Raw genomic sequence first — 21,804 nt, 5'->3', positions numbered from 1 at the left:
CATGATCCGTTGCCCGGATCACGTTTGTTTAATTTTTGACTCCCTCAGTTCCTGTGTTGAGCACCCCTAAGGTTATGTTTTAGTTGCCATGGGTGCAAATGAGTTTCACCTGCCTCTGATTAGTGTTTGGGACGCTCCCCTGCTCCCGGGAAACTAATCAGAGAGGTATTCCTGTTTTTAGCCACACACACTCCGGCTTTCCTGTTTGCTTACTCAACGCGTTACGTTGAGTAAGTCTCTGTTTCTTGAGTCTTGTTCATGTGCTAAACTTCGCCAAAGCTACCGGCACGCTTTTCTGTCTTTTTGTATTTTAATGATTTATGAGGAATAAATCATTTCCTTACCTGCACCTTGCCTCCGGATGGGTCAAATGCAGAGGATGATTTCACCACACCTAGTGTACGATCAGTGGTACTTTAACTTAATGTCCAACCAACTGAATTTACCACAGGTGGACTAAAACTAAGCTGCAGGAACACCTCAAGGAGGGTCAGTTAAAACAGGATGCCCCGAGCTCAGTTTTCACAGCAAAGGCTGTGAATACTTACGTACATGTCTTAGTTTTTTATTGTCAATAAATTTGCAAACATTTCTAAAAAAATATATGTTTTCACATTGTCCTTATGGGGTATATCGTGTGTAGAATTTTGAGGTAAAACATTTTATTTTTTCGTTAAATGTGAAAAAAATTAAGCGCTGTCAATACTTCCCAGATGCACTGTAAGTAGATGTTACATGAGATACAAAAGGAATTTATTCACACATATTTATTGTAAAAAATACATATAAAAACAATTTCTGAGACATACAAAAGATCGGAGCTTAGAAAGAGCATATTGAACAGACAAAAACAAGCCATTATTCTTTTAACTGCATTACATATTTACAATTCAATAAATAAAATTCCATGTGGGTTTTTTTTTTTTTTTAGAGCAGAGTTAAAGGCAGATTGTCCATATGTTGGGATGTAGGGGTCACAACCTTTGAAGATTTGGAGGGGTCTACTAATACAAAATTCCATCCTTGGTTGGAGCAGAGATTTCTCACACTCACACACACACTCGCAGGCACACACACACACACACACACACAGCTTTGACTTTAGTAAGCATTGATAAAAATCTGAGGTATTGCACCACACAACTTTGAGGGGGGAGATTAAATGAGCAGGCTGAGATTGTCCTTTACTTTTTAAAATTGACAACCCCGCCCACTTTTGTCAAAAACACACAAACAACCCCCCCCTTTTCCCACCAAGAGTACGCAACATCATTAAATTATCACCACAACAATGTAACATTGACACAAGCCTCTGCACTCTCACTCACAGACGACGTTTTGGCATTTTTTCTTCTTCCGCCTCCCGTACAAATTAAACATGCACATGACTGCCCCTGGTGGCAGGACATCAAGAGTCATAGTCATAGCGCCTCAGACTGCAGAGCAGCAGCGAAGAGGATCAAACCATCAAATTAAAAGGGGGAAAAAAGTCGGCTTAAAGCAATCATTCTTGACCGCATTTCTCCTGAAACGGTTGCCAGCTGGGTCCAGACCCCTCAAAAAAAAAAAAAACACTACAAAAACATTCACCGGGTAAGCCATTATGATGATAAAATATCTTAAATTAAAAAAAAGATAAGGGAAACAATGTCCTTGTTGCGCCAAAAAGCCGGGCTGGAACCTCAAGGAAAGTGGCCAGGCTGGGGTGGATGTCGGGTCACGTGACATTCAAAGCAGAAGCGGCGTTCTGCGTACCGACGCTACGTGTAACAGGATGTTGTTGTTTTTTTAAACTGACCTAATTCACAGTAAACACTCATCATCATCATCATCATCATCACAGCTCAGACATGAAGCAAGCAACAACAAAAAAAAGAAGAAAAAAACCCCCTAGGGACAAAAAGTGCTCAAATGGGTGCAAACACCAGCGCCAATGGAGCTAAACAAGCCAGCAGCACAATCACCTCCCCAAGAAAATGTGATGAAATGTTAACACGAAACACCCAGTAACGACGCCCCTTCATGCTAGACTGTTTCCCTCTCCGCTGGCTAACCTGGGAAAGAAACATTGCGTGTGACGTGGGACAACTTTCGTATTTTTTTCCCCTAAAAATACCAGATGAAACACCTCAGACTCATAGCCGAGACGACCTCCTCTCCTCTAAAAGTTCCTCGTCATTCCAGGGAGAGATCATGTTGGGGCACGCCAGGAGCAGACGGTTTTTTTTGTTTCTCTTGAAATGGTCCGGGCCAGGGTCAACGCCGCTTACTTTGAGGGTCTTGTGTTGACTTTATTGGTTCGCTGACATATTTTATATATTCATATATATATATATATATGTATTCATATATCTCTGTAGAGAGAGAGAAAGAGAGAGAAGATGTGGTCTCCTGTGAGGATGACAAACAAGAGAGGACATAAGCTCAGATGATGCTGCATTCAATGCAACTGGAATATAGGAGATTCAATAGACATAAACAAGAAGAAAAAAATAAGCGTGTCATTAGTAACCCATTTAAAAAGGGAACTGCAATTTTGCCTATCGTGAAACACTCAATTTGTAAGACAAGAAGTAGAGATGTCCGATAATATCGGATTGCTGATATTATCGGCCGATAAATGCTTTAAAATGTAATACCAGAAATGATCGGTATCGGTTTAAAAAAGTAAAATGTATGACTTTTTAAAACGCCGCTGTACGGAGTGGTACACGGACGTAGGGAGAAGTACAGAGCGCCAATAAACCTTAAAGGCACTGCCTTTGCGTGCCGGCCCAATCACATAAAATCTACGGCTTTTCACACACACAAGTGAATGCAATCCATACTTGGCCAACAGCCATACAGGTCACACTGCGGGTGGCCGTATAAACAACTTTAACACTGTTACAAATATGCGCCACACTGTGAACCCACACCAAACAAGAATGACAAACACATTTCGGGAGAACATCTGCAACAAATACCCAGAACCCCTTGCAGCACTAACTCTTCCGGGACGCTACAATATACACCCCCCGCTATCCCCCTACACCCCTGCCCACCTCAACCTCCTCATGCTCTCTCAGGGAGAGCATGTCCCAAATTCCAAGCTGCTGTTTTGAGGCATGTTAAAAAAAAAAAAACGCACTTTGTGACTTCAATAATAAATATGGCAGTGCCATGTTGGCATTTTTTTCCCGTAACTTGAGTTGATTTATTTGGGAAAACCTTGTTACATTGTTTAATGCATCCAGCGGGGCATCACTACAAAATTAGGCATAATAATGTGTTAATTCCACGACTGTATATATCGGAATCGGTAATTAAGAGTTGGACAATATCGGGATATCGGATATCTGCAAAAAAGCCATTATCGGACATCTCTAGTCTTCATCACTTTATTTACAATAATTAAATCGATTATTGACATTTACTAATCGATTTTATAACCGTCCATGTCCAAATAGTGATGCATCTAAAAATCGATTATTTTCCCAACCTCTAGTAATTAAGTCCATTTTCATGTATCCTTTGATTGATTGACGTATTGACTAACATCCAAATCCTACAATTGTATTATATTTCTTAATAGCTCTGGCCACAATTTTTGCAAAATCCATTTAATGACTTTTAATGCATTAAAAAGTAATCAGTCTCAACGACGTTTAGAAAAAAAATACAGAGAGGTGGATTACGTGAGGTAAGTGGAGGCACACAAAAAGTTTAACAGTGGTTATCTTCCTTTTACACTTCAAATTACAATTAGGAATAATACAGGTTGCTCTTCACATTAACCACTTCAGTTAAAATTTGAGTGTGTTTCAGGGTACCGTAGTTAAATTAGTCTGCACATTTACTTAAAGGCAGACTGAAATGAAATGTTTTTATTTAAACGGGAATAGCAGATCCATTCTATGTGTCATACTTGATCATTTCGCGATATTGCCATATTTTTGCTGAAAGGATTTAGTAGAGAAAATCGACGATAAAGTTCGCAACTTTTGCTCGCTGATAAAAAAAAGCCTTGCCTGTAGCGGAAGTAGCGTGACGTCACAGGAGCTAGTATTCCTCACAATTCCCCGTTGTTTACAATGGAGCGAGAGAGATTCGGACCGAGAAAGTGACGATTACCCCATTAATTTGAGCGAGGATGAAAGATTCGTAGATGAGGAACGTTACAGTGAAGGACTTGAGAGGCAGTGATGGACGTATCTTTTTTCGCTCTGACCGTAACTTAGGTACAAGCTGGCTCATTGGATTCCACACTCTCTCCTTTTTCTATTGTAGATCACAGATTTGTATTTTAAACCACCTCAGATACTATATCCTCTTGAAAATGAGAGTCGAGAACGCGAAATGGACATTCACAGTGACTGAACATGTAAATACACGATTAATAATTCAGCTTTGCGAAGCTAAAAAAAATAGAAGCTAACCTAGCTACGTAGTCAACGTGATAGCAGCAGTCTCAAATGCAGATAGAAACTAAATTTAAAAAAAAACCTGACTGGATGGATAGACAGAAGATCAATAATACTATTAAACCATGAACATGTGAATACACGATTAATAATATTCCGCTTGGCGAAGCTAAAAAAACTGAAGCTAACCTAGCTGCGTAGCTAACTTAGATGCGGCGGCGGGCGTTGTACACTTTTGACGACACCCCGGCCGCCATCAGAGTCGGCAAGAAACATATATTTCCCCAAAGTTACGTATGTCACATGCACATATCGACACGCACGTACGGGCAAGCGATCAAATGTTTGGAAGCCAAAGCTGGACTCACCGTAGTGCGTCTGTTATCCTGCTCAAAACACAACACAACCTCCTGGTGTTGGTGTTGCTGTAGTCCGCCACTCCACCGATCGCACCTACAACTTTCTTATTTGCAGTCTCCATTGTCCATTAAACACATTGCTCAATCACTTTATTAACAAGCGGTAACTGGTTGTAGTTCAAAAAGTAACGCACACACATACACGAGCTGCTGTTAGCCAAAAGTCACGCTCACACACACTCAAGTTCTCCGCCAACTCACTCACGCATGCGCGTTCCCCAAACCCTTAAAGACACAGTACACTAATGCAAATATCACAGATATTACAGTATTGTACTTAGCCGCTAAGACACCGATCCATCCCACCTACAACGTTCTTCTTTGCAGTCTCCATTGTTCATTAAACTAATTGCAAAAGATTCACCAACACAGATGTCCAGAATACTGTCGAAGAAAACAAGAGGCTTTTCTATCGGGTCCGATGGGGTCCAACCACTTCCGTTGCTTTTGTGACGTCACGCGCATAAATCATATCCAAAGGAGTTTTTCAACCGGAAGTGTGGTGGGAAATTTAAAATGTCACTTTATAAGTTAACCCGGCCGTATTGGCATGTGTTGCAATGTTAAGATTTCATCATTGATGTATAAACTATCAGACTGCGTGGTCGCTAGTAGTGGCTTTCAGTAGGCCTTTAAGTTTATCATTACTATTACTATAATGGTGACAGTTTGACTTTGGAACAGTTTGATTTTAAATAGATTTCCTTTTAGGAAATGGAAAGAACGAGAGAAATGTTTAGTGTGATGGTAAATCTTTCACCGTAACAATCCGTCTGAATGAGTCATTGGTCCTACCTGAGTCTTTTGTGGTCACCGTGGGGAAGTCATGTGACATGGAGGTCAGTCTGAGGGATGCTCGGGACAGCAGGGCTTCACTTTGGCCCAGGCGTCAATGCAGCTGCATCCAGACCAGAGCACAGGGTGTGTAGGTTAGTGTTTAACATTTAGATGAATGACATCATCAACCTTCATGTTCACAGCCTTGGTCCAATTCGCAGAGGTTGGGTGGGTCCAGACAAAAAACAACCACACCTCCAATGTGTTGTTTGTCAAGGTTCGGTACTGAACAAGCGATGACATCTGTTGAAAAAGCATGTCTGCCAGCTAATGTCAGGGTCATGTGATGCAATCATTGCTGATACTCCATATGTGGGTTGTCTAATCGGAGGAACATTTCCTGTTCTGAGATGACACACAAGAACGCTCAAACTGAAAGTAACCCTTTCCAGTCCAGCAGAGTGTACTTTGTTGTACCCTTTTAACCTCTTCTAGATGTGGCATTATCTTATTTACTGGGATGTAAAAGCAGGGTTTCCCACACATTCATTTATTTGTGGCGGCCCGCCACAAATAAAAAAATAAATATATATATATATATATAGTTGATGTAGATGCCCATATCGGCTGTTCAGATTTACTTTACAAAAGAGAAGTGTAGGATACTTCTCTTGTTGCCTTATTTGTATTTGACTTTATTAAATGTATTTATATTAGAAACACAACATGTGTATATAACAAAGGGTGCAAAGTCTGCAGGCAGTAGGAAACACATGGTTAAGTGTAGGGAGTAAAACTGATGGCACACTAAAGTTCAAGATTTTTGGAGCTCTTTGTTCAGTGGATCAGATGTTTGATGAAGCTCTGTGTCTATCTACCACCACTACTGTTTTCTGTTTATTTGTTACTGACTGTGGCAGGACACCTCTGCCTCTGTTTCACTTTATGTTGCTGGTAAATAATATGGTTGTAGTAGTAGGCTAAAGTTAAATTATTTAGTATGCACTAATTAAAGGGGCGGAGCTTTGAGACATTTTAGTTTTTATATTTTATAAGATATATTTTTTGTAAGAACCACAATTAATAAATATATTTCAGTGAATAACTTGTTTTTCAAATCTGTATATAAATATGTACATAAAGTATTGTAATTATATTGTAAAATGGATGGATGGATGGACGTTTAAAACAAAACTGTTATTATTAATTAGTAAGTATACATTTTTGGAGCCTTTTTTAAGAAAATCAAACCATTGTAGTCAATTATGCAAATTACTCGATGATGTCATGGTGACCACGCCCATAACCACGCCCCCACCGCCACAGGTATCTTGGCAGTTTATGGGAAACACTGAAAAGTGTTGTCGTTCATACAATAACACAATGACAAAACAAACAGGCTCTGTTTGCTGTTGCCATGATGACACCGAATGTTCACTTCTATTGTGTTTTACTTTGGAAACGTTCTTGGGAAGTGGTAACTAACAGGGGACCTATGATGATTTTAATCTACATTTAAAATGTGGTTATATAATATGTATTGGATATGCGTTGGTGTAAAATTTTCTCCACAGTCCCTTTTATAACCTGTTTTTTGAGTGTCTGCAAGATGTTTGATTCTGGAGGCGTTACCACATTGCAAATGAAATCACACCACACCCTCTCAAAGTATCATAATTATTCTTTGGAAAACATGTACAGTAGAGATGTATATATATATCTTGAAGTCATCACCACTGTGTTTTCTAGACACACTCAAAAATAAACTTCTAACGTTATATAGATTCACCCGGTCACAACATTAGGCACACCTGGACTCGAGATCGACCAATATGTTTTTTTCAAGGCAGATGCACATTATTATTAGTCAAGGAGGCTGATAACCGATATTCATTTGCAGTAAAAGTTAGCAAAACAATACTAGTATACATCAGTAAACAGCTGGGCAAGGCTTTGAGTTGTAAACACATTTTTTTGAGGAAATGCCGGACCAGTAGCGACATTGTTTTATGCCAGGCCTGGGCAATTATTTTTACTCGGGGGGGCCAAATTTAGAGAAAAAAATGTGTCTGGGGGCCGGTATATCTATTTTAAGGAACACTAATACAAAACCTCACAATAATGTCTGAATGCTAAAAAAGTTAAGACAGACCGCCTTAAAAAACGCAATGGAATTTTTAAATTTTTTGACACCCAGAATGTACATGAAAATAAAGAATGTGGGATTTACAATATTAACGATAAAACACTGAATATTGACAACATATGAACGTCACACCCCTGCTCCATCGACATATTTTACAATCAAGCGAAACACAAAAAAATGCAACAAACAGCAAAATATAAACGCGAAGGGTAAAAAAAAAAAAAAAACACCTACAATCTGATATATCACTAAGCTTTAGAACTTCAGTGTTTCCCACACATTCATTTATTTGTTGCGGCCCGCCACGAAAGAATTACGTCCGCCACAAATAAAAAAATAAAAAATATAATTGTTTTTTTTTTGGTCCTGTCCAGCTTTTCAGGCAAATCATATAGTTGATGTAGATGCCCATATAGGCTGTTCAGATTTACTTTACAAAAGAGAAGTGTAGGATACTTCTCTTGTTGCCTTATTTGTATTTGACCACTACTGTTTTCTGTTTATTTGTTACTGACTGTGGCAGGACACCTCTGCCTCTGTTTCACTTTATGTTGCTGGTAAATAATATGGTTGTAGTAGTAGGCTATAGTTAAATTATTTAGTATGCACTAATTAAAGGGGCAGAGCTTCAAGAGACATTTTAGCTTTTATATTTTATAAGATATATTTTTTGTAAGAACCACGATTAATGAATATATTTCAGTGAATAACTTATTGTTCAAATCTGTATATAAATATGTACACAAAGTGTGGTAATTATATTGTAAAATGGATGGATGGATGGACGTTTAAAACAAAACTGTTATTATTAATTAGTAAGTATACATTTTTTGAGCCTTTTTAGAGAAAATCATATCATTGTAGTAAATTATGCAAATTACTCGATGATGTCATGGTGACCACGCCCATAGCCACGCCCCCACTGCCACAGGTATCTTGGCAGTTTATGGGAAACACTGAACTTTGTTGTAAAAATCTCCTTCCACGTCTGTCCCCGACACCCGCATTTCAGGCTGGCCGCTCTGGAAACAGTCTGTGGAAACGCTCCCCACCCACACTGCTTGGTGCCTCGTCGGATCTGCTGTGACTAAGATTACCATAGTAACTAATTAGATTACCATAGTAACTAGTATATCATGCAAAAGTGCAGATTTCAACCATTGAAATACTTTGCATAGTTCGAGACTTCCGGTCATTAGAAAACATCACTGCACATCATAATGGCAGCTACACTTTCCATCTTGAAGATCTAAATAAATTATTTGGGAATGTCCGGCGGGCCAGATTGAAAAGCTTAACGGGCCGCATGTGGCCCCCGGGCCTTCATTTGTCCAGGTCTGTTTTAGGTGGTGCTAATGTTGTGGCTAATTTAGCACCAAACACCTCCATCATGTGAGTCTAATGCTGCATGTCAGAGGAGCATCAACATTTGCATTTCAAAAGATGGGAAATCTCCCAGGAAAATTGTTCAAAATATGAGATTTTTCAAATCATTAATCTTTTTTTTTTTTTTTTAGAATATTTCATGGCCTAGACTAAAAATACAAGTTCTCTACATTAAAAGAACTTGCCATCTACTGAATCACAATTCAGTAGCAGTTTACAAATTTAAGACATGCAAGGTTTCCTGGTGAGGAACCCTGAAATATTGCAAACATTTAAATAAAAACAATTGTGTGCTCCTTCATGTAGCTTCCTTGTAGTTAAGATATTTTTCTAGCTGGCTGTCATTTCTACCTGGATGTTACAGAAAGTGTGACCTTCTGCCGGTGTTCTGTCAAATGTTGCTGCTTTCTCGAAATTACCTACCAATAGCGTAAAACAGTGATTCAAAAGAAAATGCAAGCTAACATTTTTTGCGTCAATGTGAATTTTTTTCACGCTGTATTTGTGTATATGCTTACTGTCCGTTAATATTTACCGTAATTTCCGGACTATAAGCCGCTACTTTTTCCCCTCGTTCTGGTCCCTGCGGCTTATACAAGGGTGCGGCTTATATACGGCCTGTTCTTCTCCGACACCGACGAAGAGGATTTCGGTGGTTTTAGTACGCGGGAGGAAGACGATGACACAATGATTAAAGACTGACTTTTCATATACCAGTAGGCTGGTTATTTTGATAACGTACAGGCGAGCACTTTGTATTACTTTGCACCGTTGTATTATTTGTACTCTGCACGAATGCTGTTCGCCATGTCAAAGATGTGAAGGTTTGATTGAATGATTGAAAGATTTATTGTTAATAAATGGGACGCTTTGCGTTCCCAAACAGTCATCTCTGTCCCGACGATCCCCTCCGTGGTAGCAGGAACCCCTATATACTACGCTAATTACACATCAAAACCCTGCGGCTTATAGTCGGGTGCGGCTTATATATGGAGCAGTCTGTATTTTCCCCTAAATTTAGCTGGTGCGGCTTATAGTCAGGTGCGGCTTATAGTCCGGAAATTACGGTAATGTGAACTTTCTCAGGCTGTATTTGTCTACATGCATGTTGGTCAGAAGATACGATGAAAGAAACACAATGTAAAATCCCTTCTTACTTGTACACAACGTATACGAGGCAGCTGCTTTCGATGAGTATTTTGCTCGAGGCAAATATTTGAAATATTGGTGTTTAAGCGTATGCGCGCGCATGCTCAGTAGCAGACATCGACAGAACACTAGCTCTTCTCTACTTATATAATAAGTCTCTTACTTGTCAAGATATGTACACAAAGCTTGGATTTTTGGCAGCGATATCTTTTCTGCCGTCTTAAAGTCCATCCATCTGTCGTGTTATTTGATTGAATCACAGAAGAATGAAACTTGCCACGCTCCTTTCATGAGCCCTCGTACGAGTGCTGCCAAGGCTTGTCGCTACAGTGCCGAAAACAAACTAAACTGAAACCGAGAAGACGCAGAGAAAGAAAACTGGAACCCGGGCAAAAAGGAGACGTACGGTAGACCAGTGTTTTTCAACCACTGTACCGCCGTGCCGTGAGATATTGTCTGGTGTGCCGTGGGAAATTATGCAACTTCACCTAATTGGTCCAAAATATATTTTTTGCAAATCAATAATTATAATAATGTGCCGTTGTCTAGTGCAGTGTTTTTCTAACTTTTTTGGTATGTAAAAGGTATGTAACGCTTAAACCAAAAATAAACAAAAGGCAAGTCCCGCTAGGAAAAGGCACTGAAGCATAGGAATGGCTATGCAAAACAAAAGTAAAAATGAACGGGCTACAAAGTAAACAAAAACTGAATGCTGGACGACAGCAAAAACTTACAGCATGTGGAGCGGAGACGGCGTCCACCAAGTACACCCGTACATGACATGACAATCAACAGTGTCCCCACAAAGAAGGATAGCGTACGCACAACTTAAATAGTCTTGATTGCCAAAACAAAGCAGGTGCGAGCAATAGAACTCAAAGGAAGGCGTGACGCTGCTACGGGAGAACACCAACAAAACAGGAAGGGTCACCAAATTAACAGCGCGAGACAGAAACTAAAGCACTACATACAGGAAAAAACAACAAACTTAAAATAAGGCATGACAACCTGGTGGAGTTTCATTTTTTAACCTTTTATGCTAGTGGTGTGCCTCCGTATTTTTTTTAATGAAAAAAATGTGCCTTGGTTAAAAAAAGGTTGAAAAACACTGCGGTAGACGATCAGCACCGCACTTGTTTTCTGCTTATGCAGTTCTTTGTGTTATAAATGTTCTAAATAATGTATTTTGTGTTACATACATTTTTCAAACATGTTTTCATCAACACTTAACTGTATTTATTTTGCTTCTCGCCAAGTTGTTCCCATGGACAATGTTCGTTACAGCATCAAGAAGGCATTTAAAAAAATCTGGTAGATGTTTGTAGTAATATTATCAAAATCATTAGTGAAGATATTATCAATAAGTGTAGCACAGTTACTTGTTATTCTGCTTGGCCTTGTTTGGGATAAAAACTCGTGCTAAACATGCGTCTGTAAAGTCTTCAAAGGGCTTTTGTTTGTTAGGGTTTAAGAGGTCAGTTGAAGTCACCACATAAGAAAATTACTTTTTGACTGATTTCTGTGAAGTTTGTCTTAATCCAGTCCTTTCGACCCTGACTGAGGTGCTCTATATACTGTATACACAACTGATCAATATATGTTTGCTTTTCATGACATGGTCCGATGATTATGCATTCCAATAAGGGTTGTCCCGATACCAAAATGTATTTCAATTAGGGATGTCCGATAATGGCTTTTTGCCGATATCCGATATTCCGATATTGTCCAACTCTTTAATTACCGATACCGATATCAACCGATATATACAGTCGTGGAAATAACACATTATTATGTCTAATTTGGACAACCAGGTATGGTGAAGATAAGGTACTTTTAAAAAAAATTATAAAATAAAATAAGATAAATAAATTAAAAACATTTTCTTGAATACAAAAGAAAGTAAAACAATATAAAAACAGTTACATAGAAACTAGTAATTAATGAAAATGAGTAACATTAACTGTTAAAGGTTAGTACTATTAGTGGAGCAGCAGCACGCACAATCATGTGTGCTTACGGACTGTATCCCTGCAGACTGTATTGATATATATTGATATATAATGTAGGAACCAGAATATTAATAACAGAAAGAAACAACCCTTTTGTGTGAATGAGGAGGGAGGTTTTTTGGGTTGGTGCATTAATTGTAAGTGTATCTTGTGTTTTTTATGTTGATTTAATTTTTTTTTAAAAACGATACCAATAATAAAAAAACAGATACCGATAATTTCCGATATTACATTTTAACGCATTTATCGGCCGATATTATCGGACATCCCTAATTTCAATACTTTGATATATTTCAAAATAAAGGGGACCATGAAAAAAATTCATTTTTAGCTGAATTTTAACCCAAAAAAATAAAATCGATGAGCTTCAAGCACACCTGTGAAGTGAAAACCATTTCAGGTGACTACCTCTTGAAGCTCATCGAGAGAATGCCTAGAGTGTGCAAAGCACTAATCAGAACATGTTTTCAGTTATTTCACCTTTTTTTTGTTAAGTACATAACTCCACATGTGTTCATTCATAGTTTTGATGCCTTCAGTGACCATCTACAATGTAAATAGTCAAGAAAATAAAGAAAACACATTGAATGAGAAGGTGTGTCCAAACTTTTGGCCTGTACTGTACATCCCTAGTCCCAATACTCTCCTGTTCGACTTCTTATTATCTGGCAGACTAGGGGCCGTACTTATCAAGCTTCTTAGAATTACTCCTAAGAAGTCTGCTAAGAGTTGACTTAAGAGTAAATAAATTCTTCGCTGAAAGCTGCACTTAAAAGTTAGTTATCAAGCGTCTTACTCACACTTTCAGCGAAGTGTAGGACTGAATCTTAAGTGTCACACTCAGAGCTGAATTACGACATTACTATGTGCCGTAAACGGAATTTTAGGTGACGTCATTTCTGTGTCCATAGAAATGACCAATCACGGAAGGGAATCCGTTGTCTAAGAATAAAGAAATATCTTGGAAATATTTAAGTGGACAATGGGAGTGTATATTTTGACAATAAACTACAAAATAATACAAAACAAACTAGTCCCCGCCGGCACTCACGCTACCGCTCCCTCTCTTCTCTCGCCCACACACTCACTGACGTCACTCACCTCACGGCCACACACATACGCTACTCTCATAACATTTTCTTTCCAATTCATTAATTAGGCAACTAATTTGAAACTGGTGTGGGTGGCTCTATATATACTAGCCCACTGCAGCCACATGCAGAAATCAACAAGGAATCGAAAAGTATTAAATCTGTGACAAAAATAATATCGGCTCTGTCTAAACGATACCGTTTGATCAGCTGCTCGTCATCAAAAAAAAAAAAAACATTGTTCCGTTCCCTGAACGTTCGCGCACGTCTCTCTCGCCTCAGTGCCATCCCCTGCTGGCAACTCCTAACCACTTAAGACACCTCTGAAGGTCTCTTAAATATCGTGGAGAGTAAGAGTGATTCTTAGACTTAAGAACGTTGATAAAAAGCTTTTATTCTTAAGTTTGAGAGTAGGACTAAATTTCGCAAATTCTCAGGACTTAAGTGTAAAATGGCACTCTAAGAAGCTTGATAAGTACGGCCCCAGGTGTGTATGAGGTGTGTTTAGAAGCAAAGTTACAACAAGCTAGACTCAGACAATCCCATCATAATGTGCTTATAAGCGAGGGCGAACAAGTAGCGCAAAATCTATTAGTAATAAAGCGTGTGTGTTATTGGTGGAAGTTGCCAAGAATCGAATATAATACCATGTCGTCAAACAAGTCTACTGAACTTTCTTACCTCTTGTGGTAGACGCAGAGGCAAGCAAGCCTGGCGATGGTCTCGCCCTGCACCAGATCCTCCAAACAGATGGAACACTCACCGCTGTCTTTGCTCAGCACATCCGCTACAAAACAAAAACATCAATGATTCCGCCGGGTCCGACCGCAGCGGCGAGAGCCGATTTGTGAGCGTGAACACTCACTGTTGTAAGGAAGCGGCGGGGATGTCAGACAGCTCAACAGGTGATCCTCAATCCGACCTCCGGGAAAAGGCTTGGAGCAGAAAGGACAGCGGATATCTGAAAACCAGGACACAAACGGGGCGTTTGAGTTCAAGGTTTAAAGTGCGCGCCCATCCGTGGACGACACAGATGGCGACAAGCTCCCCCGGCCTACATTCTCATCAAATTTTAACCCAATTCTCCACCACCATACTGGCTGGAGGGCTAGCCTAGGAATCCCCAACCCAACCAGACGGTTTTGTTTGGGCCCATCCAGCGTTACGCTAGCCACCACCTGCCTCCGTTTTAACTTGCAAGCCTGTGTCGAGATAGGTGAGTTTTTGCATGTCATTAGTCACAATTCCAGTTTAAACAATACAACCTTGATGACTTAAATCATTAAAAAAAAGCCAGAGAAGAGAGATTATCCTCATAGGAATGCAACTTCCTCAATTTAATTTCACTTCCACCCTGGCTCATTTTGTATTCATCTCCTTCACTGATGTGCATCTTTGATCGATAAACAATTAAACCTCAGCAACTAAACACACATTTTACATAACGTGATCAACAGTCGACTATTTGTTACAAATGTAACCTGACTAATCAGTCACTTACTTGTCAGTGTTATTAGTAAAAAGCTTTTGGTTTCAGTTTAATGAAGTAACGTCATTTCACAATCTGTGACTTCCAATGTCAGTCAGAACACCCCTTTTAACTGATAATCATCCATGGGGTCAGTTAATTCATTAGGTTTTATGAAGAAAGTAAGAGGATATGATATAATTTAGAGCAGTGGTTCTTAACCCGGGTTTGATCAAACCCTAGGGGTTCGGTGAGTCGGCCTCAGGGGTTCGGCGGAGGTCAAAACACACCCGACTCATTGTGTAAATACAAACTTCTCCCTATCGGTGTATTATGGATACGGCAACAGCAGAAGTCACACTGATTTGCAGGTGTGTAATTTGTTGTGAGTTTATACACTGTGTTGGTTTTGTTCTTTGAACAAGGTGATGTTCATGCACGGCTCATTTTATACACAAATATGGTAACACTTTAGTATGGGGAACATATTCACCATTAATTAGTTGCCTATTAACATGCAAATTAGTAACATATTGGCTCTTAGTTAGTCATTATTAAGTACTTAATGCCTTATTCGGCATGGCCTTATTATAACCCTAACCCTAACCAAATAACTCTAAATTAAGTCTGTGTTACTTAGAATATGTTCCCCATACTAAAGTGTTACCAAAAACATATAACTTTGTCTTGAATTTGAAAAAAAGCAACATTTTATTTTTCACTAAAGAAGGGTTCTGTGAATGTGCATATGAAACTAATGGGGTTCGGTACCTCCAACAAGGTTAAGAACCACTGATTTAGAGCGATTTAAGTACCAACTTACTTCCATGGCGGTTGTTGACACGGTACATGCCGATCCAAGCCTCGGACACCGGCCGCTGGTGTGCGCCCCGAACCCGAGCCGACCTGGCACCGACGCTGCGGCCCCCGTTGTGTCGGTTTCCGGGGAGCCGCTCGGAGAAAGTGCGGTGCGGCGTGCGGCCTGTTTCCTCCCCGGGCTGGTGCTCCGCGTTAACGGCAGCCTCCGGGGTCGTGCCGACGTCCTCCTCGGGCTTGCCCTCGCTGTTGTCGTCGTCCGCCGCCGGAGACGCCTGGTTCATGCTCGCCGGGATGCTGTGGTGGTCAGCCGGGCTGCCGTCGGCGCTAGCGCCATGCTGGCCCAGGTCAGAGTCGCTGCCTTCCTCCGAGCGGCTCAGGTTGACTTCGGTGTCCTCGAAGCTCCCCGAGAAGTCCACCATGAGGCTGGTAGGCCTGGCGCAGCGGGGCCGCCGGTACGAATCCCGCTTGGTGGCGTCTTTGCTGAGGACAGACGGCACCGGATCCTCCTGAAGGCGACTCGCCCTGGTGCCCATCGCTAAAAGCGGGCTAATGGAGCCTGGCTAGCCGAACAAGCAGACAGCAACACACCGTAACAACGACCTAGACTCGACCCTTTAGCCGCAGCGGATTCGACCGGTAAGAATAACTTCAAGCGGCAACCGAAATCGCGGAAGTGCGAGGCTGATGTTTGTTGTCCTGGCCTTAGTTTGTCCTTTCCGTCCACATTTTCCTTTCTTTTATGACGTACTCCTTCTCGTTGCTGCAGCGGAAATAGAGCGCGCTCGTTTCCTGCTTTGAGCTGTGTACAAACAGTTACGGTAACGCCTCGGTGTTTGCAATCCTAAACAACACCAAATATGGTCGTGAAACTAGTTATGTGTTTGCGTACAATTGTTTTATATTCCAATATTTACATACGCCGATTTACTACCACAATAATTCCAGTTAACTCAGTTTGACGTGATTTGAAAAAGAGTATGCGGTCCATTGCCAGGTATTACGGCAGTAGGGGATTGTGTGAACCAATCAGCGCGCAACTACATTAATGAGCATGTTGCGTCAGCCAATCAGTACCTTCGACAGACGCAGCTGGCCGAGTGAGGACATTTACCGGAAAAGTCGACAAGTTGACGTTAAATCGGACAGGCTTCTGTACCGAATGACTCAGCAGCAGAACGCAAACGTCTAAACGTTTATCTTCCAATGTCTGTCGGTGAGTGTCACGAAATCTTTATTAAAACTAGCTGTTCCCTACACTTTACACATAACAATACAACACTTTACACATAACAATACAACTCACCGTGTTAATGACTAGTCTGACATGGCAGCCTTCTTCTGACTTCTGCTGTTGTTGAAACTTCCGTCCATTCATTTTCTACTGCTTGTCCCTTTCGGGGGTGCTGGAGGCTATCTCAAAAAGTTATGTTTAATAAACCTTAAGTCAAGGTCCAACATTACCCCCGATATGTCTTCAGGCTTTGCTGCATTGCCTTTAATAGGGTTGGATTCATTGCAGCATGTGCTCAAAAACATCAATCCATCCATTTTCTACCGCTTGTCTCTCTCGGGGTCTCGGGAGGGCTGGAGCCTATCCCAGCTGCACTCGGGCGGAAGGATGCAGGTTACACCCTGGACAAGTTGCCACCTCATCGCATGTTATGTTTCCAGCTCTTTAAAACTTTGGATTAAGTGTTTGAAGTAGTTCACATCAAACTAGGCTGGTTACTCGTTGGAACATCCATCCATCCATCCATTTTTCTACCGCTTGTCCATGTCGGGGTCACGGCGGGTGCCGGAGTCTATCTCAGTGTAGTTTATATTTAGTTAAATTGAAGGTTTCTTGTGAAGCCATGTGAATATGTCATGAATAGGTGCTGAGTCAGCTTAAAAATTAGAATTAGAACCTTTATTCAACCAGATAAGAAACCCATTGAGATCAAGATCTCTTTCACAAGGGTGATCTGGCCAAGAGGTCAACAGCACATGTCACAGAGCAGTTTCAAAAAAGTAATACGTTAAAGGCCTACTGAAATTATTTTTTTTTATTCAAACGGGGATAGCAGATCCATTCTATGTGTCATACTTGATCATTTCGCGATATTGCCATATTTTTGCTGAAAGGATTTAGTAGAGAACAACGACGATAAAGTTTGCAACTTTTGGTCGCTGATTAAAAAAAAGCCTTGCCTGTAGCGGAAGTAGCGTGACGTCACTGGAGGAAGGACTCCTCACATTTTCCCATTGTTTACAATGCGGCGAGAGAGATTCGGACCGAGAAAGCGACGATTACCCCATTAATTTGAGCGAGGATGAAAGATTTGTGGATGAGGAAAGTGAGAGTGAAGGACTAGAGTGCAGTGCAGGACGCATCTTTTTCGCTCTGACCGTAACTTAGGTACAAGGGTTCATTGGATTCCACACTTTCTCCTTTTTCTATTGTGGATCACAGATTTGTATTTTAAACCACCTCGGATACTATATCCTCTTGAAAATGAGAGTCGAGAAAGCGAAATGGACATTCACAATGACTTTTATCTCCACGACAATACATCGGCGAAGCTCTTTAGCTACTGAGCTAGCGTGATAGCATCGGGCTCAAATTCAGATAGAAACAAAATAAATAAATCCCTGACTGGAAGGATGGACAGAAGATCAACAATACTATTAAACCGTGGACATGTAAATACACGGTTAATAATTTCCAGCTTGGCGAAGCTTAACAATGCTGTTGCTAACGACGCCATTGAAGCTAACTTAGCAACGGGACCTCACAGAGCTATGATAAAAACATTAGCGTTCCACCTATGCCAGCCAGCCCTCATCTGCTCATCAACACCCGTGCTCACCTGCGTTCCAGCGATCGACGGAAGGACGAAGGACTTCACCCGATCATCCGTGCGGTCGGCGGCTAGCGTCGGCTAGCGCGTCTGCTATCCAAGTCAAAGTCCTCCTGGTTGTGTTGCTACAGCCAGCCGCTAATACACAGATCCCACCTACAACTTTCTTCTTTGCGGTCTTCATTGTTCATTAAACAAATTGCAAAAGATTCACCAACACAGATGTCCAGAATACCGTGGAATTTTGAGATGAAAACAGAGCTTTTTTGTATTGGATTCAATGGGGTACCAATACTTCCGTTTCAACCATTGACATCACGCGCATACGTCATCATACATAGACGTTTTCAACCGGAAGTTTAGCGGGAAATTTAAAATTGCACTTTATAAGTTAACCCGGCCGTATTGGCATGTGTTGCAATGTTAAGATTTCATCATTGATATATAAACTATCAGACTGCGTGGTCGGTAGTAGTGGCTTTCAGTAGGCCTTTAAGACATACATTTTAAAATACATAAAAGAGAACTGTAAAACAATAAAGATTTACACCTTTTAAAAACACAGGCACTGTGCAAAAGTCTCTTGCTGTCTGTCCCTCAGGACAGAACTGAAGTCTCCAAATGGGAGTAGTTCAGTGAGTTTCAGTTTCGTCTGCAATGCATTCCATGCCATAGGGGCAGCAATGCCAAAAGCTCTTTTGCCAAATTCAGTCCGTACATGGGGAACAGTTAAAACATACAAATTGTTAGAACGTAATGCATAAGAGCTGTTTTTTCTTTGTAACAGAGTACACAAGTATGGAGGTATTAAACCTAAAAGAGCCTTATAAATGATAGTCAGCCAATGTGTGTATCTGCGTGCACTCAATGAAGATAAGTCTGACTTCATATACGGTTGATAGTGGTGGGTGAGACTACGACAGCCAGTAACTAATCTTAGTGCTGAGTGAAAAACAGTGTCCAAGGACTGGAGGCATTTAGATGAAGCACTAAAATAAAGCACGTCTCCATAATCAATTATGGGCAAGATAGTCGCTGTCACCAATTTCTTTCTGACTTTAAGAGAGAAGCAGTTTTTATTTCTAAAAAAGAAACCAAGCTTTACCCTAAGCTTAGAGACCAAGTTGTTAATATGGGCTTTAAATGAAAGCTCCTGATCAAGAGTAAAACCCAAGTACTTGTAATTTAAGACCTGCTCTATAGGGTTTCCATTTGATGTTACAATATTTGGAATATTTTCCAGTAGCACCCTTGAATGAGAGAAAACCATTACTTTGCTTTTATCTGTATTTAAAACCAATTTAAGATCAAATAAGGCACCCTAAAGATGATAAATAAATGCTGCTTTATTTTGTGTTATTCTCATGTACTGGACTAGTGAGGTGCTGCTTTCCGATGATCATTCTAAACTAAATATTTTCTTTGTGGATCATGTTTGAGTGTGAAGCGGAAGCATGCTCAAGCTGAGCATTCATACACTGTGCAGACTTTGTTCCCTCTTTATGGACTGCTTTGTTGGAGGCACCACACCTTTCTCTACACACCTTTGTAGAACAAACCAGTGTCAAGAATGCTGAGCACTTTGTCTCCTCAGCTAGTGCTGTTTGTCATGTTGAGTTAATCGATTTATTTCCATTCAGGAATGAAGCCGCTGAATTTGCAAACAAACATGGCACCCAGGGAGCCCCGGTGGGCCACAAGTGGGACAAGTTTGACCTCCAACTACGTTCCACCGAGTCTGGAGAACAAGCTTCTTACGCAGACTTCCCTCTTGAGTTTTACACCCCAGACGTCCTCGTGTATCTCCTTGCGTCCTTCCAGCCTGACCTCCACCTCCTCCAACCTCCTCTTGTCATCCCCACTCTCTTTGCCCCTCATCAGCACCCAGAACAAGCTCCTCAACTCATCCCATGTGACGCAGGCTAACCCTCTGCTCGCCACCTCTATGGCCCAAAGTGCTCTCCTCTCTCGCTTTTCCCAGCCGCCTTTTTTCGTCCCTTTGGGGGAAGGAGTACAGAGGAGAGACGATGACGCCAGCGATGAAACGTCTGAATCTGAGCAGTCCTCTGTTGAAGAAACGAGCCTGGTAAATAAGCATTCTCCTGACTTCTCTCGCTTTCTCTTCCTCTTTGTAACCGAGTGTTTGGCTCTAGTATTATTCTGATGAAGATGACCAAATGCTTGAAGAGGAAAGTGAGGAGGATGCATCCTTAGCTATGGAGGCGGATATCCCAGAACTGGTCCACAAAGGCAACCAGAAGGAGAAACCTGTGGTCAGCCATGAGGAATTTGCTGAGGTGGTCCGAGCGAAGCGGCAGATTGAGGAGGAGATCCAGAATAAAAAGGTAAATACGAGTGCTGTCAAACGATTACATTTTTTTAGTTCGATTAATCCAGTGGTTCTCAAACTTTTTCTGTCAGGCCCCCCTTCAGATGAAAAAAAAATTTCGGCCCCCCCCCCCTCACACCAAACAAAAGTCGCAATAGTCACAGAATTAGTCAAGTTTATATTTATTGACATAACATAAATGTATTTTTCAAGAAGATAAAACATCTTAAAGTATTGAACTCACTTTACAATCTGTGCAAAAAATGAAATAAAATGCAGCCATTTGGTAAAAAGATGAACAGTTACCTTGCTAAAAAAAAAGTTTTATCACAGCGTTAGTGGCTGCAATGAGCCTGTTTTGCACTGCACATTTTTTCAAAGCGGGGTTGCAGGCTTGATACTGCCACTCTTAAGTCATGCTCAACGTTGAGTTGATATTAGAAATTAGGGTAGCTAGCTACTTTCTAATATTCAGCGCGGTTTGTGTCTTCTGCTTTCTGACTTGCGGTGGGCGTGACTCGCGGGTGGGTGAGCAGGACTACGCGATTTGTTTATCACGTCGGCATAGGGACGGTGTTCCGCCATAAGAGACATTATTTATTCCTCTTTTTATAGTATGTTTATTTGATGCTTGTCTGGGTTTTTTAATGAAATGACACATTGTAAGGGGAGCCCGCCCTCCACTTTGAGAACCACTGGATTAATCACACTTTTGCGTTTTGATTAATCACAGTACCGTATTTTCTGCACTATAAGGCGCACCGGATTATAAGACGCACCTTCAATCAATGGCATATTTCAAAATTTTCTTCATATATAAGGCGCACCGGATTATAAGGCGCACCTATGCATCCATTAGATGGAGCTGCGCTAAAGGGAATGTCAACAAAACAGTCCGATAGGTCAGTCAAACTTTATTAATAGATTACAAACCAGCGTTCTGACAACTCTGTTCACTCCCAAAATTA

General features: G+C 40.8%; 2 protein-coding genes across 3 annotated transcripts in view; one reads left to right on the top strand and one right to left on the bottom strand.

The window, feature by feature from the left end:
• Nucleotides 1–780: 780 nt before the first annotated feature.
• LOC133631144 (E3 ubiquitin-protein ligase ZNRF2-like) lies at nt 781–16,513 on the bottom strand. Its single transcript, XM_062023237.1, has 5 exons — nt 15,672–16,513; nt 14,246–14,341; nt 14,062–14,167; nt 5,618–5,720; nt 781–2,391 (listed from the first exon to the last, which is right to left on the bottom strand). Exons 1-4 carry the CDS (start codon nt 16,198–16,200, stop codon nt 5,663–5,665), a joined length of 789 nt encoding a protein of 262 aa, XP_061879221.1. The 5' UTR covers nt 16,201–16,513; the 3' UTR covers nt 781–2,391; nt 5,618–5,662.
• The window catches only part of LOC133631142 (telomerase protein component 1-like), a 71,018-nt gene continuing 65,191 nt past the window's right edge, over nt 15,978–21,804 (top strand). Inside the window, exons 1-3 of one of the 2 annotated variants that reach the window (XM_062023236.1) lie at nt 15,978–16,303; nt 20,148–20,593; nt 20,661–20,852. In XM_062023236.1, coding sequence (XP_061879220.1) covers nt 20,150–20,593; nt 20,661–20,852 — 636 coding nt within the window. In that variant the 5' untranslated portion in view covers nt 15,978–16,303; nt 20,148–20,149. Of the gene's footprint in view, nt 16,304–16,726; nt 16,881–20,147; nt 20,594–20,660; nt 20,853–21,804 lie in introns of those variants that run through there. The other variant, XM_062023235.1, reaches the window with a different exon arrangement.

The sequence above is a fragment of the Entelurus aequoreus genome, linkage group LG16, assembly GCF_033978785.1.
Source record: "Entelurus aequoreus isolate RoL-2023_Sb linkage group LG16, RoL_Eaeq_v1.1, whole genome shotgun sequence".
In the NCBI taxonomy this organism is placed as follows: Eukaryota; Metazoa; Chordata; class Actinopteri; order Syngnathiformes; family Syngnathidae; genus Entelurus; species Entelurus aequoreus.
The sequence above is the reverse complement of the archived record's forward strand: the minus strand, read 5'-3'. Positions and strand labels throughout refer to the sequence as shown.

What these genes read in the sequence shown, in the direction of transcription:
- LOC133631144 (XM_062023237.1), bottom strand. Translation starts at nt 16,200, where the DNA reads ATGGGCACCAGGGCGAGTCGCCTTCAGGAGGATCCGGTGCCGTCTGTC. An exon ending in CCCGCCGCTTCCTTACAACA is followed by an intron (nt 14,168 to 14,245) that starts GTGAGTGTTCAC and finishes TTTGTTTTGTAG; the next exon opens with CGGATGTGCTGAGCAAAGAC. An exon ending in CTCTGCGTCTACCACAAGAG is followed by an intron (nt 5,721 to 14,061) that starts GTAAGAAAGTTC and finishes GTCTGGATGCAG; the next exon opens with CTGCATTGACGCCTGGGCCA.